The 19735-nt window shown below is 41.2% G+C and overlaps 1 protein-coding gene across 3 annotated transcripts in view; it reads left to right on the forward strand.

Moving 5' to 3' along the window:
• LOC149263020 (Putative methyltransferase family protein) overlaps positions 1–19735 on the forward strand; it is a 346478-nt gene that overhangs the window by 299320 nt on the left and 27423 nt on the right. Inside the window, exon 8 of one of the 3 annotated variants that reach the window (XM_089425601.1) lies at positions 3471–3525. The exons of the other annotated variants lie outside the window; for them this stretch is intronic. Coding sequence (XP_089281727.1) covers positions 3471–3477 — 7 coding nt within the window. The 3' untranslated portion in view covers positions 3478–3525. The remainder of the gene's footprint in view (positions 1–3470; positions 3526–19735) is intronic. 3 annotated transcript variants of the gene reach the window in all.

The following is a 19735-nucleotide window of genomic DNA, read 5'->3' on the forward strand; positions in this document are numbered from 1 at the left end:
TCTTCACCTCCCTTGGAGGGGTTCCTCTGCACTGTCAGGTTAAGCACCCCATCGATCTGACCCCAGGCGTGCCGTTGCCCAATGGACCAATCAATCGGCGCTCCGTTTTGGAGAATGATGAAATCAAGAGGCAGATTCAGGAGTTGCTGCAAAAAGGTCATCCGTCCGAGTTCATTGCCCTGTGGGAGCCCGATCTTGTTGGTACAAAAGAAGGATGGGACTTAGAGACTCTGTATTGACTATCGGGCACTGAACAAGATCACTGTCCGTAATAGGTACCCGATCCCACAGATTGATGACCTCTTGGACCAACTGAAGGGGGCAAAATATTTCAGCAAGATCGATTTGAAGTCAAGATATCACCAGGTACCAATCGAACCCTCCGATGTGTGGAAGACTGCCTTCAAAGCCAAGGAGGGCCTTTTCGAATGGTTGGTATTGCCTTTCGGATTGACGAATGCTCTTGCAACCTTCATGAGGCTAATGGATGACATCTTGCGGCCATTCACCAACTCATTTGTAGTGGTATACTTGGATGAAATCCTGATCTTCAACCAGAGTTGGGAAGAGCACCTCCACCACATCCGACAGGTTCTCCAAACACTGTGGCAACACAAGTTATGTGCCAATTTGGAGAAATGCACTTTTGGCATGACCCAAGTTCAGTATCTGGGATACATTATTGATGAACAAGGGGTGCATGTGGATCTAGCCAAGATCCAAGTCATTCGGGATTGGCCATCTCCAACCACTCTGACAGAGCTTCGCAACTTTCTAGGTCTTGCCAACTTCTACCGCAGGTTTGTGTTGGGATTTTCTCATATCACTTGGCCTTTGAGTCAAGTCACCAAGGGAGGAGCGAAAGCAAAATTCTTTTGGTCTGAATCTCAACAGAAGGCATTCACAGAGTTGAAAGATCACCTCTGCTCGGCACCAGTGCTCGCATTACCAGACTTGCAACAACCATTTGAGGTCGAGACAGATGCCTCTGACTATGCTATTGGGGCAGTCCTTACTCAACACGGGCATCCAATGGCATATCACAGTGAGACACTTTCAGACACAGTCTAGAAGTATCCCACTTATGACAAAGAGATGTATTCCATTGTGCAGGCCTGCTGACAATGGAAGCATTACATTTTGGGGAAGGAAATGATCATCCACACAGACCACCGACCCCTGCAGTTCATACAGACCCAAGGGAAATTGCAGAATGATCGCCATCAGAAGTGGTCCACATACCTACAACAGTTCCATTTGAATATCAAGTATAAGAAGGGCAGCACCAATAATGTTACAGATTGCCTCAGTTGACCACCGATCATGGTGTTAACCACTGTGCTCAACTCTTGTGGGAACGAGACTTCTAATTGGCCACTTCTCTATAAAAGCGACCCAGAATTCGGCCACACATACCAGACACTCTTGGAGGGTCAGCATGTTCTAGATTTTCACCTCCAGGATGCCTTGTTATGCCACCTGGGTCACCTTTGTGTTCCTTTAAGCGAGCGTGCCAAGATGATTTGGGAAGCACACTATAGTCGGGCTGCTAGGCATTTTGGGGTTGAGAAAACGGTGGCAGTACTGCAGAAGTATCTCTATTAGCTGAATCTTCGACAGGATGTCGGGAAGTACATTAGATCATGCACTACCTGCGCCATTGCCAAACCGACCATCAAGAAGCAAGACCTCTATACCCCGCTGCCTACCCGTAGTCGACCTTGGGAATCCATCTCCATGGATTACATGTCAGGCCTTCCTTCCCCTAAGCATGGAAATGACTGTGTTTTTGTGGTCGTTGATGGGTTCTCGAAGATGGCCATTATGGCAGCGTGCAAGAAGAATATCACAGCAGAAGCCACTACTAAACTCTTCTTTGAACGAGTGTGGGTACACTTTGGGATCCCACAATCTATCATCTCAGATTGGGACAACAGGTTCCTCAGTACATTTTGGTCCAGTGTCTGGTCGATGCTAGACACCAAACTCACTAAGTCCACAGCCTTCCATCCTCAAACTGATGGTCAGATAGAGGTTGTCAACAGGATGATTGTACACATTTTGCGCATGTACAACTCAAAGCATCCATGCACATGGGACGAGAGCCTCTCCTATGTTCAGCACAACTACAACCAGGCTCTCCACAGCTCGACTGGACACAGCCCATTTCAGGTGGGCTTGGGATTGCAGCCACTATGTCCCATTGATGTGGCCATGCCATTTGCAGCTACTCACGCAGATTTGGCGCATGTCTAGTCCGAAACAGATAAGGCAAATAGATTCATTGAACACATCCAACATATTCGCCAGTAGGTCCATGACATTCTAGAGAAATCAAATGCCAAGTACAAGCAGCGAGATGATCAACATCTGGTGCCACACAAGTTTCAGGTGGGTGACAAAGTCTGGTTGCATTTGCAAAAGGAACGCCTAACTGGAGCCTATCGGAAACTCAGACCACTCTGATATGGTCCTTACACCATTACCAAGGCTATGGGAGACAATGCATTTGAGCTCAACATTCTCCCATTCCTTGGCCTGCACCCAGTGTTCAATGTGGATTGCCTTCGGCCATACTTTCCACCATTACTAGACACATCCGACATTGCAGAACAACTCACACCCATAGAGTTAAATGAAGATTGCATGGAACAAGCTGCAACTAATCGGATCATGGACACACAGATCAAGCACACTCGCTAACAGAATATCCAACTGGATCGAGTTGTCAAAGCAGGCCAACTCAAGTGGCTCATCAAGGACCAAGTTCAGTAGAAGTTCCCTCATCTCATGGTGGAACTCAATGCAATGGGGACCATTGCTTCCTAAGGGGGGAGGAATGATCCAGGTGGATATTGGTGGCCACCTGCCAATTCCACTTGGGCCCCCACCATTGCTTCTTTCAGTTTTTCAGTTTCCTTAATTATTGCACAGTGTACTATTTTTGGCAGTTTTTCAGGTCCTAAACTTCCGGAGCCGTTTTGAGGCCCTACTTTTTTTTTGGAAATCTACCGCCAATGATTTTCTGTTTAAAATCACCTTTTTCGTCATAGTCCTCGGAGAGATCTTTCCAACGGGCTATCATGCGTGTCAAACGGAGATAATATGACCAAGTCGCAACCCCGGGAAGTTGGCTGCCCAACTCACCCCAACGGGGCCCATAAACTCTTGGTGTTACATCTCCTCGGGTTAGGGTTTTGGTTGTTTAAGGTTTTCTCTTATTGTTCAATAATAAAAAGGCCCTTGAGCCTCATTGTGAGATAGTTCAAAGGCATGTAGCTGCCACATCTCTTCTTAGAGATAAGCTACCATCGCCCTAGCTGGTTTATTTCCATCCCTGTTTGTAAGCATATTTCAGTGTTTTACATTAATGAAATGAAGTATTATTTCCGTTGCATCTCTGTGTTTATGGTTATCTCTGTAATTTGTTGCGTTCCTGTTTAAATCCGGATCAATATGATTGTGTCCAGAATTTGAAGCAGTCAAGAAGCAACAATAACAAAGGGCTATCATCAAATTAATCAGGTTCTTCATTCAAAGGCCCATTCTTTGATTCAAGAATTTCTTATTGTACCTATATATGTATGCTCTGTATATAAGCATGTAAATAAACATTCTCAAATGTACATAGTCCAGTTAGACATTTGCATATCTAGTCAAACCATGTTGAAAGATGAGTCTAGCTCATTGTATATTGGCATCATTAGAATTTCCTCAAAATTCTTCAGCTTCTGTTGAATTTAAATATGTATATGGAATGCTTCAATGTACAACTCGTGTATTCAACGAACATTTGATCTATGAAAAAAAAAACTGAGATCTATTCAAATGTATATACATGCATGCAAAAACAAAGGTATTGCCATCAAGCGAAGGAGTAGATTCTATTCTATTCAAATATATATTTATGCAAGCAAAAGCAAAGGTATTGCCATCAAGCGAAGGAGAAAATTCTATACATTTTTATGTTTGGTTTATAGAAGCATTCATCATGAAGCATCATGAGATCTACATCCGAACCATATTACTTGCAACCTCTATGTGAAGATAGCTATCTTAGCAACTAATCAAATATTGTATTGATGTAAAATATAATATGCATATATCTTTTATGATTGCAAGAGATTGCTATTGAAATGAAAATGACTTTGCAATCAAAAGGCCAACAAGTAATAAAGCTACAATTCTACATTTCATAGCATCACCAGGACACCTTTAAATCCTTCAGTTGCGTATTATGAAAGCAAAGATTCGTATGCTATGCTATATTAGGATGTAGGAATTTGAATGAATACAAAAGATGAATGCTTGAAATATTGAAGAAAAAATTCCTTGACGGAACATAAAAGTTCATTCATAAAAGAAGAAATAACAACATATGAAGAGTACCATCTTTGACAATTTTTTTATTTTTATTTTTGTGAACATCATTGAAGAAAATCAAAATCTAAATGAAGATGACAACCAATAAGAAAGTTCAGAAATATAAGCAAATAATGAAGCAAAATTTAAAGCAATACTACTATTGCAAAGAAATTTCACTAACCACCAGCGCATGCCATTGAAAGAAATATTGTGAGCATTGAATCGCTGCGTACATTGAAATGCTACATATAAAAATGAAGCAATGAAGACAAAACCCTAAACATAAAGATTCAGATCCATCTTGTGTAAATCAATCACAAACAAAGACCAATAGACTTTGAATGGTCTTGATTGAGATTGTGGGCACAAACCTCTGTCTCTAAGAAAAAAGAGGGGCCCAAAACAAGACATTCACATATATTCGGTCACAATAGAGAAATTAAAAAATTGGGTCAAAGAGAACTAAAGAACAAGAAGAATGGATATATATATATATATATATATATATTTCACAAAGGGACTCACAAGGATGGAACAGAAGGCATGAATGCTAGGTATAAGGTGATAGTGGCAGATTGAAAAAAGGCAAAGGTAGAAGGTAACACAAGAGACAGAGAAGCAGATGACAATGACTCAAATATTATCAGTATATTTATTGGTTGATGCTATTTCCTATGCAATGCGTTACAATACTCAAGGGTATATTGCTCATTACAATACTACAGGTGTTTCTGCAATACGAATCATATTGACTTATAAAGGAATATGACAGTTGTATTAATGACATAATCTAGGTTGCACGAAACGAGGAAATGGGTACGAGTTTCCAAAATGGGAAGCGATACGAAACGCGACCTGCCCAAATTTTGGAAACGGGGAAACGCGAATATATATATATATATATATATATATATGTGCAATCATAAAGCATAAATGATACATTATAATTTATTACACTTAAACATTAAGATTTAATTTACATCACATTTACTCATGAATGATCACATAATGAAAATAAAAATATCGAAATATCTAAAAGCAACCTTTATTATATATCCAAATCTCAAAATCAGCCTTTATTTATATTAATATATGAGGCTGCAAGTACAATAAAGACTATAAGGCTGCAAGAGAGAGATCCAAATCAGGATTTTCTGCATCCACATCCCATTCTTTAGAAGGACCACTGTTGTATTGGGAGTCTCCTCCTACATAGTCGAACGACCTTAGTGCTCTTGATTAAATACAAGTTTCATACCCTAGTACCCTACATGATCTTGATTATTGGGAGTTTCCCCTGCATAGAGGGCTTGGTTCTCTTGATTAAATACAAGTTCCATACCCTAGTACATGATAAAATCCAATGGAAACATTGCAATCCCCCCAATCCTGAAATCCTGAAAAACAAATAAGTCTGCTGGATTTCCGTTTCAGGAAATGTGGCAGTACGGTTGGAAACGCGTTTCACGGCCGTACCAAACGCGTTTCCGCGTTTCGTACTAGTTTCTGTACGGAAATGAACCTTTGTACCACGTTTCCTGCAACATAGGACATAATATATTCGGCAATGCAGTTTTTTTATGCATATTTAATTTATTCCTTTCTATCATACTGAGCGTTATTATGAAATTAGGGTTCCCGACATATGGACAGTATTAGAATAATTCAATATACAGCTGGTCGCATCCAATTGGAAAGTTGGCTTCAATTATTAGGCTTATTTGGAGAGCAACTTTCTTATTCATTAGACATATTTTTTTTTGTTATGTATGATCTTATGGGGCTTAGATGAGGCAATTATTCAATGAATTTGGATGAGCGCTCTACATTCCAATGTACACAATACATATATTGGAGCAACATTATTCAATTTTATGAGTGGTAACCTTATGTTGATTTGGGGTAGCATCGGATGTGCTCTAGCCATGAAAATTGGTGGAGAGGCTAAAGAACATGAGATCTCCAAGACCCAGAATTGGTTTGGGCAGATTCTAACTGGTTTGAGAAATATTAAAATAATTAATATTTTTAATGGAGTTCTTAAGTCTAAGCTTAGGAAAAATAAAATATTAATGGGTATTAATATAAAACTGGGTTAGAAGGTTGCAAAAGTCATGGATCAAGCCAAATCTAATCTTAGCTGTTGATTAGAGATTTAATCTCAGTAGTTAAAGGACCAACAGGAAAAGTATAAGAGGAGGCTTGAGGGTCAATCATTCGTTTTGCTAGAGCGAGGTTACTAAGAAAAGTCGAATCAGTGATCAAGATCGAGGGGCAGCGAGTACTGGGCAGAGAGGCAGAGATAGTGCTAAGAGACTAGCGCTGAAGCAGAAAGCGAGAGGTAGCAGCTAGAGCAGGCCACATAGAGCCCAGCAAAGATGACGCAGAGGCCAGAGGGACTGCATCATCCACCCAGAGAGTAGTTGGAGTGACGCAGAGGACCCCAGAGGCTGTATAGTGCCTCAGAGGGCTGACGCAGAGGCCAGAAGGGCCAGCGCAGTTCTTCAGAGTTGTTGGAGAGGGTTTCATGGGACAGGTTTTTTGAATACCTATTTCCGAATAGAGAGGTATTGCTGCCAGTTATTTCTCTGTCGGGTGAGCCAGTTTGGCACCCAGTTGTACTCAAGGAAATACTGCATAATAATAAACGCTCAGAATAGCTGCATCGGTTTTCCTGCATTGGGTTTTCCCGGGGACATTTGTCCAAAAATAATGGTGTCACTTGCGTGTTTGTTTTCTTTCAGTTGATGATCTGTAGATGTTGAGACTGTATTGTGCTTATTTCGTTATTTATATGTTTTAAATAAATCGTTCGAATTTAACAAGTAGAAGAAATAAAGCAGAAGAATACATATTAAATTTCTAACGGATAGACTTAGAAATTTCAACACCTTATTCACAAAACAATACTCTATTCATTTTTTAGACATCCATTTATTCTCTTTGGAGCATCAAATTTGAAATTGGAGCAATGTTTACCAATAAAAGAGCTTTTAGGGTTTTGTGCCCTAATTTGGACAGTGTTCTTGAACAACTTCCTTAACTCTCGCCTCTTGTGATGACTACTTGAAATTGTTTAGTACAAACTAAAGTGTGAGAATCAACGTTAATATGGTATTACAAGGTAGAAATGGCATTGGAATGGTGATATTATATTAATCTTATGTTTGGCATTAAGACTCATACTCCAACATTAACAAATGCTCCGACGTTGATAAAATGCTCCAACATTAGTACAAATGCTCCAACATTTCATATAAATCCTCCAACATTAATAACTATGTTCCAACATTAACACATGCTCCAACATTGATATTGATATATTTCAGCCTTAATATATATGCTCCAACTACGGCTTAAAACAACGTTATTATTCATTTATTATTGAATGTGTCCATTTCAATGAGACAACCTTACTCACAGTGTTTTCATCTATTGATTCAACAACATTCCAAACATTTTTCTCAACTTTATGCATGCAATGTTGAATGTTACAGTGGCATTGGAAAACAATGTTGAGTTGCTACTACTATAGCGTTGAGGCCAAATGTTCACGCCCAACATTGAGGCCAAGCAATGACAATAGCGTTGATGCCCAACAATGCCGAGCAATGGAAATAGCGTTGATGATGAGCAATGTCGAGCAATGGCAATAGCGTTGATGCCCAATAATGCATAGGAATGGCAATATGATCCTCCAATTCCAAAGGTTATTATATGAGCATTATTATTATTATGGTTTGGCATTGTCATATATGCTTTGGCATTATTATAATATATGGTAAGGCATTATTATATATATGCGAAATGATCCAACGTTAATCATCCAACGTTAACATTGTTTTGGTGTTATTATGGTTTCGCATTATATGGTTTTGACACTAATCATACAACGTTAGTATATGCTTTGGCATTATTATATATATGTGAAATGATCTAGCGTTAATCATCTAGCATTAACATATGTTTTGGCATTATCATATATATGCGTTGCCTTAATATTATGTTTGGTGGTGTATATACATGCATTGGCATTCATGATGGTATTATATATATATATATATATATATATATATATATATGTTGCCTTAATATAATGTTTGGTGGTGTATATATATGCGTTGGCATTCATGATGGTATTATATATATATATATATATATATATATATGTATGTTGCCTTAATATTATGTTTGGTGGTGTATATACATGTGTTGCAGGCTATATACATGCGTTGTCAAAGACTAAATACATGAGGTTGGTGGTATTATATATTATTCAAGACAACGCATATATTCACATCCGTCATCGATTAGTGTTGATTATTCATATCAGTCAGAGATTATTCATATATGTGTATGATGAACATATATTGCCAAGCATTGAAGGTTCCACATAGATATGAACATCATCTTTGTTAATTAAGCCAACATTGTCTATATGCCACATGCCCCTGGTACATACACTACTTGGAGAACAAGGGGCCAACCCCTTGTCCACTATGTTTGAGGTCCATTCCTACATCGAGGCACATTCTGGACTTCAATTGGCCTCCTCAAAGCCCCAACGACTCAATTTGTTGATCATTCGACCCTCTTGAGAGACTTATTATTGTGTTATTGAGCTATCTTGGTGGGCTTGTCACCAAGCAATATTATTGCACATTATTTTATTATTTGGGGCTCAATTAGGCCAAATTAGGCAAATCGAACTCATTAGTGATTGTATAAATACAAGTGAGGTGATTCATTCTCATCATCATCACTTGGATTGGGATTTAGTAGCTCTTGAGAATTTCGCATTCCATTTTGGAGGAAGAGTTTGGATGTTATCAATGAATTTTGATGTTTGGATCTATTTCTCTTGTCTTGGAGCTTCATTATTGGCATAACATGATGATTGGATATACTCTTTTGTACATGTAAGTAATCTTTTCATGCTTATTCTTGTTATTTACTTTGTCACATGAATGTTGCTGGGATTTTCGCTATACAAGTCTGAAATTTACTATTTTCCTATGCGAAATTGTGGAATTTTTGATCTTTTATAGCGTTGCATCATTGCATGGGCCATGTATGAATGGGTGAATGTTCCTAGAGATTATTTTGTTGAAATACATCTTGACAAGTCATCAATTATTGCATATCGAAGTATAAAGATCTCAAGTAGCTGCTCTCATGCCCTAATGCCATGCGAAGCTGCTTGAAGACCTCCTTGATTGGGTAAACATCTTCCAAACCATAAATTGTCCAAACTCCATGTCTCCCAAAGGATAAGGCACTGGTCCTCCACAGGTGGTCACTTTAAACGCATATTTCTCTCACCTCTATTTCTCTTTCTAGACGTAGCCTCTATTGGTCATCTAGGGTATTACTTATCTCCCGTTCTAGCCGTCAAAAGACTTCGATCTCTTGTCCATCACTGCGCTAGGGTTTGTTGATTTTTGGTAGCAACGAATGTGCTCTAAGCCTCAAAATTTGTAGGGAGGCTTGGACACATGTATTCCATAATACCCATAAATCATTTTGGGAAATTCCACCCGGAGACAGTTTTATTCAAATAATTAATTATTTTTAATGAAGGCCTAAGTCTAAACTTAGTGAATTAAAATAATTAAAGGGTATTAATCTAACTGTGGGTGAAACTTCTAGAAGAAGACGAGGATCAAGCCAAATGATTTGAGCCATTGATTAGAATCTAATCTAGGCCGTTGGTTCTCAACAAAAGGATTATAAGAGGAGGCTTGATGGGCATTTGGAAAACACATCAGAGAGAGATCAAGAGATCGAATTTATCAGAGAGGGCAGCGCAGCAGTTGCTAGAGAATCGATTGAAGTGATTTCTTGCAGTGAGGGGCAGGGATAGTTCTGGTTGGAGATTTCTCATGATCCGGGAATACTCAGTAGAGGAGGCAGAGAGAGATCCAAGAGAGGCAGCGCAAAAGCTACGCTGGGCAGCATAGGCTGAGGCAGAGGCAACATAGGGCCTTTTGAGGAGATCCATATTTTTTTTGGAGAGGTCGATTTCTGAAGTCGAAAGCCGAGGTGTAAGACCGGAAGGACAAAATCGAAATCTTAGAGGCAAATCGATTAACAGAAGAGGTGACGCTGTCCCTAGAAGCTGTGGCGCTAGGCCTACGCAGTGACTGTGCAGAGGCAGAAAGGGACAAGCCATTCTGTGGCTAGATTAGTTGGGTTCACCAATGATAGTGTGAGGTATTTCTCACTAATCTTCTGTCAGTCATATTCTATGTACTGGATAGCCAATTGTTGACGGTGCTGGACTCGCCAACATCAGGGGATCACCCTGGTATGAAGTCCCAACTAGACCTCACACCGTCTGGTGTGGGAGTCCCATTCGGTACGATGGCCGGTTGCCATTATCTTAAAGATTTGCCTCAACTCTTGCTTGTCAGCACAGGAGAGTGGTCTTCTTTGTCTTGCGAGAAGTGAGGTTCGCGTGCCTGGTGATTGTAAGTGTCTCTTGTGTCAATGGTTCTTTCACCGTAAAGGGAGAGCGTGGGAGTGAGTCCCAAGTCGGTTGGGAGAAGTCCCAACTCTGCTAGGAACACACAACACAACAGGACGTGCATAGCCTCTGATAGAACAGTCCATACGGATGCGACAGTCACAAGACACAAGGGAAGATAACACGTATAATACTCAGCGGATTAGTCTGCGCGAGTGCAATGATTGTTATAGCAAGTTTAATGTGAAAGGTCTATCTGATGTTTGGGAGAGTCTACACGGGCGAGATAGCATTAACAGCATATACAACACATTTTCATTAACATATATGTATTAGAACAAGTGAATTAGTTCAAGTGCCAAAGACAAGTTAAAGAGACATGCTTTACAAGTGTTAAAGATTAGTCTTACAACAGTTACAATACATGTGTGAAAACGTGCTGGTCTATGAGCAGGGACCTGAATTAAGCGAAAGTTCCAAGACACATCGTTCTGAATTAAGTGGGGTGTTGGAGCCACTATTTACTCCTGAAAGAAAAGATTACAGACTCTCAAGGCTGTGCAGGAGGATCTGAGGTGAAAAGTCCTTTGCATGTACAAATGAGGGGGTTTTTATAGCCAAGGGTGAAACTGACCCTTGTGGCTGTTCAACTACCCTCATGACTGTTTGTCTTCCATGACTTTTCGACTTTACATGACTCTTCATACAACAAGTGGGTCTCTTGGACTTCCACGTTACATTACATTGATTGACCATATGGCCTACAATAGAGATGTGGACGACATGACTCATGACATCACTCGACATGACAGTGCTGAGTCATTCGTGCTGATGCTGGTGTGCATGTCGAGTGGTAGTGCTACTGGGTGATGGATGTCCTCATGGTGTGTCACAGCTTCACCTCTGCATGGCAAAGTGTGCGGAGTCTTCGATGGTTGTTGGTTCACTTGATGTTGCATTCACACATTGCTCCTTGCTTCTATGTTCGCGAAAGGTGCATGTTCGTCCATCCGTCTATCCTTGAATACATCTTTGCATGTTTGCTTGTCCATCCATCTGCAAACACATCTTTGCATGATCATCCGTTCGTGATCATATTTCTTTGCATGCATCCTCTGTTTGTCTGTTGGTGAACCTGTCCTTCTGCATGTGCTCTCTTCGTTTATCCCATCCGTCGTCGCGCCATGTTTGTTTGTGTACCTGTATCTGCAGTCACTGATGACGAGACGACATCAAATCTAAAAACCTCCTATTCTACCATGATGCATGATCATTTCAAATGCAGGTGACCGAGAGAGGTGACAAGGTTGCGAGGCGAGATGGAGGCTCCGGGCACTACTGATGAAAACTGTGCAAGAGTCACTGGGTGATGAAGATGGGCAATCCGGATCGACAATTATTGTCCGCGGGGCCTAGGTCAGCTGGAGGACAAAACTGTGCGGTTTTTGGGAGGAATAGTCTAGGCTGTGGAAAGGCTGAGCAAGCAAAATCTGCGCAGTTTTCGGAACAAGCGAGCACCGAAAGCTTGGCAACAAAAACTGTGCAATTCTTGAGGGGAATTGGCAGTTAGCTGTTGGGTCACTGGCAGCAAAAATTGTGCAATTCCTGAGAGGAACTGGCAGTCAGCTGTTGGGTCATTGGCAGCAAAAACTACGCAATTCCTCAGAGGAACTGGAAGTTAGCTGCCGGGAGCTTGGCAGCAAAAACTGTGCAATTCCTGAGGGGAACTGTTAGTTGGCTGTCGAGAGTTGCTGGCCGGAAGAACTGCACTGGTGCTGGGAGGCTAGCCTGCTGGTCACCTCTGCGCAGTTTTTGAGTTGAGCAGACTGCTGGGCAGCAAAGGACTTGCTCATGAAAATAGCGCAATTTTCTGGGTGAGCAACCGGTCAACTATCAGGAGGGCTGGCTGGAAAAACTGCGCAATTCTCTGAGTGAGACAGGGACGGGCATTGGGTGTCTATCCGACCTGTCTGCAGTCTCTGCGCAATTTTTGAGGGGAGTCAGTCCCGGGGTGGTTGTCAGGTCAAACTCTCTAGTTGACCAACATGAAGGTTGATTGATTTGTTTGCGGGCAACGCAGCTTGAAATGGCTTGCTTGGTGCTTTTGCATTGTTCTGGGTGACAGTCGATCGAGTCAGTGGTGGGGTGATGGTCTGGCTATTAGAGGGGGATTTGGTCGTCAGAAATTCGGCAAAGTGACTAAGTGTGTGAACGAGTGAAAGATGCATATGTGATCTTGCAAACACACACTTACTTGATTTGACGACGAGACGACTCAAACCATCTAGATACACATGATCAACATGATTGACCGACGGTCTAAGCGACAAGCGCGACACTCGTGATTGATCGTTGGTCGCTTGCGCGACAATGTATGTGATTCTGTGTGTGAGTGCGGCAAATGTTTACATAGCGAACACAACAAGTACACATGAAGCGAAGACCTTGAGTATGACCAGAACATGGTCGCAAGCATGACATTGACATCAACATGCAAAAGCTTGGGTGAAATGATCAAGCAAGGTGGGTGCGAATACTCACACGAGCTCACAGAGTGAACCCGAGTGTGTGCAGTCATCAAGTGAAACTCTCAAGGGAGGCTTCGAAATCGGGTGCAGGCCAAAATTTTGGAGGGTGGTTGTAGCCGCTACAACACCAACAAGGCATCTAGAGTTTGTATTCAGAAAACTACTGCTTAATAATATAAACCCTCAGCTACTGTACTGGTTTTCCTGCATTGGGTTTTTTCTGGGGATATTTGTCCAAAAATAATCGTGTAATGTATTGTGTATTTCTTTCTTGCTCAGTGACTTGTTTCCGCATATAATTTTAATTGGTCCACATCATATTTTCATTTCTCAGAGTAAGTATGCAACAGAGGTTCTTCAGCGATTTGGCATGCAGGATTGCAAGCCCGTTCTCACCCCCATGGAGCAAAACTTGAAACTTTCAAAATTTGAAGGGGGGGAAAGGTGGACAGTACTACTTACAAACAATTGATTGGCAGCTTGATTTATTTGACAAATACTCACCCTGATCTATCTTATGCAGTCAGTATTCTTTCACGTTTTATGCAGGAACCACGAGACAGCCACTGGAATGTAGCGAAAAGAGTTCTTTGATATATCCAAGGAACAAAAGATTTTGGTCTTCTTTACACAAAGACTAAAAACTTTGTACTTGGTGGATATTCCGGTGTTGACTTTGCTGGAAGTATTGATGATCGAGCATCAACATCAGGTTATTTAATGAACATGGGGTCAGCAACAGTATCTTGGAGTTGTAAGAAACAAGCTACAGTGGCCACTTCTTCAGCAGAAGCAGAGTACATTTCAGCATGGGAAGCAACATGTGAAATTGTTTGGTTGCACAGAATTTTGCAGGACTTGGGCATTTCTCAGGAAAAAGCTACATCATTATTCATTGACAGCTAGTCAGCCATCAAACTTGCCAAGAACCCAGTTTTTCATTCAAAGACAAAGCATGTGGACACCAAGTATCATCATATTAGATCTCTCATTGCCAAAGATGTCCTCAAGCCAGTTTATTGTCCTTCCGAAGATCAGATCTCCGACATTTTCATGAAACCGCTTGGCAAAATAAAATTTACTAAGTTTAGGGATGAACTTGGTATCTGTTGTAATGTATCTTTGGATCATAGGGGGGAATGTTAGATGATCCAAAAATAAAATATTATCATAGGTTATAAAGTTGGAATAAAATAATTATTAATTTAAGATATTAAATTAATAATTATTATTCTAGAATGTTTAATTATTTAATGGAGACATTTAGAATTAGTATATTGTTGTAACAAGATATGACTCTCCAAATGTGTTGTATCTTAGGCTCTATTTTAGGAGATTTGTTAGCTAGTTGTTTTGAATAGCATTTATTGTAAATGGACACTTGTTATTTAATAAGTGATCCATAATTAGAGGTAGTTAGGACATTGAGCTTATAAATAGCTCATTGCAAGAGTGTTTGGTTGTTCGGATGTAAACTCTTGCAAAATCAAATATGTAATTATTATTTTTTTGATTAATAAAATTACGTGTCTGAGGACATTTTTGCCATTAGGAAGCAATAAATAATTTGTTTAGTAATTAACAAATAGAAGGAACTTAATTAGTTGCTGCAGTAGAAATTTGGGCTTCCAAATTTTCCCATGGTATCAGAACTGCAGGTGAAGCAAGAGAGCAGAGGTGGAAGAACCCAACACTGAAGAGAAGAAGGGTCGAAGTGCTGCGTAGGTAGCAAATTGAATCCCTAGAGGGATTGCACAGTGCAGGCCAGGAGGGAAAAATTTTCGAGGAAGGGCTCTCTTTGAGTGAGTCGATAGAGAGGTATCTAGATCGAAGTTTGCCAGTGTCCGAGGGAGTAGCGCGCTTTAGCGAAGAGGAGGTTTCTGGTGTGACGCAGTTTTCTGTAGCAGTTGCTAGGGCAGAAAGACGTCAGAAAGAAGAAGAGAGACATTGTTGAGGGAATTCTTCCTTAGAGGACTTCCAACCATGAAGTTTGGTTTCTCAAGTACTGAGCAACAACAGAGAGGGCTGATCTACTGACTCTAGCAGGGAGTGCGTAGGCTAGCCTGGTGCCGCGCAAAGGAGAGAGGAGGTAGTTTGACTTTTTTTTGGCGGAGATGGAAGCTAATGGGTTGCAAGATCAGGATCGGTTGGAGGGTGCATCCAACTACGTGATCTGGAAGGCAAGGATCTCATGCCTTCTTGTTAAATTATGGTATGTTCTATGCTTAAGAGCAATTTACTTCAAATCTTCTTATTAGCCCAATATCAATTTCAGTATTGCAATCACATCATCATGATAGTAAAATGCAAATAGAACATAAATGTAAACAACAGAAGACAAGCCAAGACAAGAGACACAAGATGTGGCACTAGCCAGGGACAAACCCCAATGTGGGAAACCTTTTGATCAATTCTTCTATATTCTTCAATAATTCAGCAAAGAGAGAGAGATAGTACAATATCACAAATCTGTGATCTTACAATAGCAACAATAATGCCCTAATCAATAATGTCAAAGTTGGTCAAACAACTCTCAAATGACCTCAAGTCAACCTAGGAGAACTTGTTCTCCAACAACAATAATAAGCAGTCCGAAACAGTGAACGAAAGGTGGTCAAACAACATTGAACATATCAACAATCCTGTAGTTAGCCCTAACCAGTCAACGCTGGTCAAATCTGTGGTCAAACAAGTCAACGTTTGTTTGTCCAGCAATGGGTCTAACCTAGGAGACATTGCCCAACCCAAGAACGCAGTCAAACCTCCTCCTAGTTGGTCAACACATGCATAAAACAGTCTTGCTGCTCCACGGTCAGCCCTAGGTCAACGTTGCCCTAAAAACAGAAATCTGCGTCCTCCTTTCAGCCACACATGTGAGAGAGAGATGCTCTTCTTATGCGTAGGAGAGAGAGAATATGTGTTGTGAGATGAGTGGAATAATGCCACAAGGTCTTCTCCTTTTATATGAATCGTGGAGGATAAGTTGGGGGTGTGAAACACTGTTTTGCTTGCTTGTCGACCTTGACAAATTGTCAAAAAATACAAGTAAATTCGTATCTCCATGAGTACATGTCAGAATCGGATGATTGTTAGATCAATCCTACACCTCTCGATGAGAGGAATCCAAGAAAAATATCAGTTGCCATAAATGAGGTGACCCACATGGAGTTTGGCCCTAGTTGCCAATTTTAACACTCCCTCTCAACTAGGGAGAACTCCATCTGCGAATCCATTTGTCTGTCGGTACTATCTCTATCATCAAATGCATTGCCCTGTGCTGCTCGGCTCTGCTCTACTTTGCTGAACTATGAAGAAGAAGAAATGATCGAGAATGTATCATACCATCCTCTACTGACCTGAAGTCAGTGCTAGATAAAAGAGTGTCTCATAGCACTCTTACTGACCCGAAGTCAGTCCCAATGACGAGAGTGTGTCATACCACTCTTACTGATTCGAAATCAGTTCCAAATAAAGAGAGTGTCTCATACCACTCTTATTGACCTGAAGTTATTCCAAAAGAGAGTGAGTTATATCACTCTCACTGACCTGAAGTCAGTTCCAATTGATCCCAGATCAATGTCATCTTAGCATAGGGAGTATGGTAGGTACACGATGCGTCCATTGGTACTACTATGGTCCCTATCGTCATTTGCCTACTCATTGGCCAAATGAGAGGTACTTCCCATGAGTCCCAGACTGCATGGGTAGGATGTCTCGACAGGAGAAGGATGAACCACTCATCCTGCCTACATGTCGCCACGGGGTAACACAGGGGAAGGTTGAACCATTCACCTTGTACATAGCTCACCACTAGGGGAGGGTGAGTCACCCTATGGTCGCTTGTCACTCCAACAAGTACCCCAAGCTCTCCGGAGCTCCCAGAGCTCAATGCATACATCATACAGGACCCTCATAAGAGGGTCTCTCAATGAATCCTAGTTGTTCTCGGAAAGTCAAGAATTTGACCTTTCCCAAGGGTTTCGTCAGAATGTCGATGACCTGCTCATCAATCCCAATATGATGGAGCCTTATTGCTCCTCGTTGTACCATATCCCGGATAAAGTGGTACCTGATATCGATGTGCTTGGAGCGATCATGAAATACGGGATTCTCAGATAAACGAATCCAACTCTGGTTGTCGCAGAGGATCACGGTAGTATCCAGCGTATGACCAAACAACTCACGAAAGAGCTTCCGCAACCAGAAAGCTTCACAGGAGGCCATACTCGCAGCAATGTACTCAGCCTCAGCAGTGCTCAAAGCCATCGACTTCTGCTTCCTTCTCATCCAAGAAATCGAAGCAGAACCCAAAGAGAAACAACACTCGGAAGTGCTCTTTTGGTCCACCACACTGCTTGCCCAATCAACTTCAGAATAACGATGCAGCCTCACATCTTCGGCAGTATATCTCAATCCATGAGTGATTGTGCCCCAAAGATATCTCAGTAGATTCTTGGCACCAATCCAATGTGAGTGATGAGGCTCAACCATATATTGGCTCAATGTGTTGACTGCAAAACATATATCCGCACGGGAGTTCACCAAGAACATCAATGCTCCTATGAGTTGATGATAATACTTAGAAGCATTTCCCAAAATAGGTTCAACAACACTAACGCATAACTTCTTGAAGTTAAGCTCCATCGGGGTAGTCACGGGTTTGCAGTCTACCATACCAAATCTCTCCACTATCTTCACCACGTATTTTCCTTGAGATAGGAAAATTTCTCCTGGCTTTTGCTAGACCTCCAGCCCTAGGAAATAGTGCATCAGTCCTATGTCCTTCATCTCAAATTGGGAAGCCAACTACCTCTTACATTTGTGAATGAGAGGGTCTGCACTTGTCAGAAAGAGGTCGTCAACATACAACACCAGTATGAGAGGCTTATCATCTTCAACCTTAAAGTAAAGGTTCAGATCGACTTCACTCCCAGTTTCATCAAATAGCTATCAATCCTCTCATACCAAGCTCGGGGTGCTTGCTTTAGCTCATAGAGGGCTTTCTTCAACCTGCATACGTGAGATTTTTGATTATGAATCTCAAACCCCTCGGGTTGTTCCACATAGACTTCGTCTTTAATCGAACCATGCAAGAATGCGGTCTCGACATCCAACTGATGTAGGTTCCATCCTTACGAAGCAGCAAGGGCTATGATCAAACGGATGGTGGTGTATCGGGCAACAAGTGCAAATATCTCATCATAATCTATACCTTCCTTTTGAGAAAAGCCTCGAGCAACAAAGCAAGCCTTATACTTTTCAACACTCCCATCAGCTCCATGCTTTATTTTGTAAAGCCATTTCGAGGTGACCACTGTTTTGTCCCGGGGTCTGGGTACCACGTCTCAGACATCATTCTTCATGATGGACTCATATTCTTTATTCATAGCATCCTTCCATACTTGATGCTTCACTGCTTCTTCGAATGATGAAGGCTCATTTTGAATGATGGTGCTCATAATGGTCAGGTATCCTTGATACCTAGTCGGCTTCTTACTTTCACGGAAAGTCCCTCTGAGTGCAATATGTCTCTCGACATCTTCAAGAGTCCCCCTAAGCCATGAGGGCCTCTTCCTAGAAGAGGAAGGCTCTTGCGGAGGGGGATCACTAGGATCCATAGGTTCTTCCACATCGGGCATCTTTTCATCTTCCTTCTCATCTGGCTTCCTGGTGTCAGCTTCTTTATCTTTCCTTAGAATAGGAAGATTGTCAACCTTACTAAGAGCCATATCTTCGTCAAAGGTGACATCATGACTTATTTCGACTTCCCTTTGACCAGCCACATAGATTCTATAGCCCTTAGAATTTTCTCTATAGCACACAAAGATTACCTTCTTTCCAGATGCACCCAATTTTCTTCTTTTCTCTTCCGACACAAAAAATATACGGGACTTCCAAAAATTTTAAAATGAGAGACATCAGGTTTCTTACCAGTGAACATTTCTTTGGGAGTCTTGGAACCCAATGCTTGATGAGGGCATTGGTTTTGAACATATATGGCAGTATTCGCAGCTTCAGCCCATAGAAACTTCAAAAGCCTTTGATCATGGAGCATGGCACGAACAACTTTCACAATCATACGATTTTTCCTATCTGCCACACCATTTTGCTCGGGAGTGTATGATGTTGTGGTATCCCTCTTAATGCCAACTTCCTTGCAAAAGTCATGGAACTCATTGGATTCATACTCAGTCCCATTATCAGTCCTTAAAATCTTGATTCTCTTCTCAGTTTGGTTCTCGATCAAGGCTTTGAAGTGACGTTACCAAGAGAACACTTCATCCTTCTTTTTCAAGAAGTATATCCAAGTCTTGCGAGAATAATCATCTGTAAAAGTGAGATAATATAGATTCCTCCCAAAGAGTTCACAAGCATC

The sequence above is a fragment of the Pinus tabuliformis genome, chromosome 6 (genome assembly GCF_031772625.1).
Source record: "Pinus tabuliformis cultivar Carrire ecotype Pingquan chromosome 6, CPIR1, whole genome shotgun sequence".
In the NCBI taxonomy this organism is placed as follows: Eukaryota; Viridiplantae; Streptophyta; class Pinopsida; order Pinales; family Pinaceae; genus Pinus; species Pinus tabuliformis.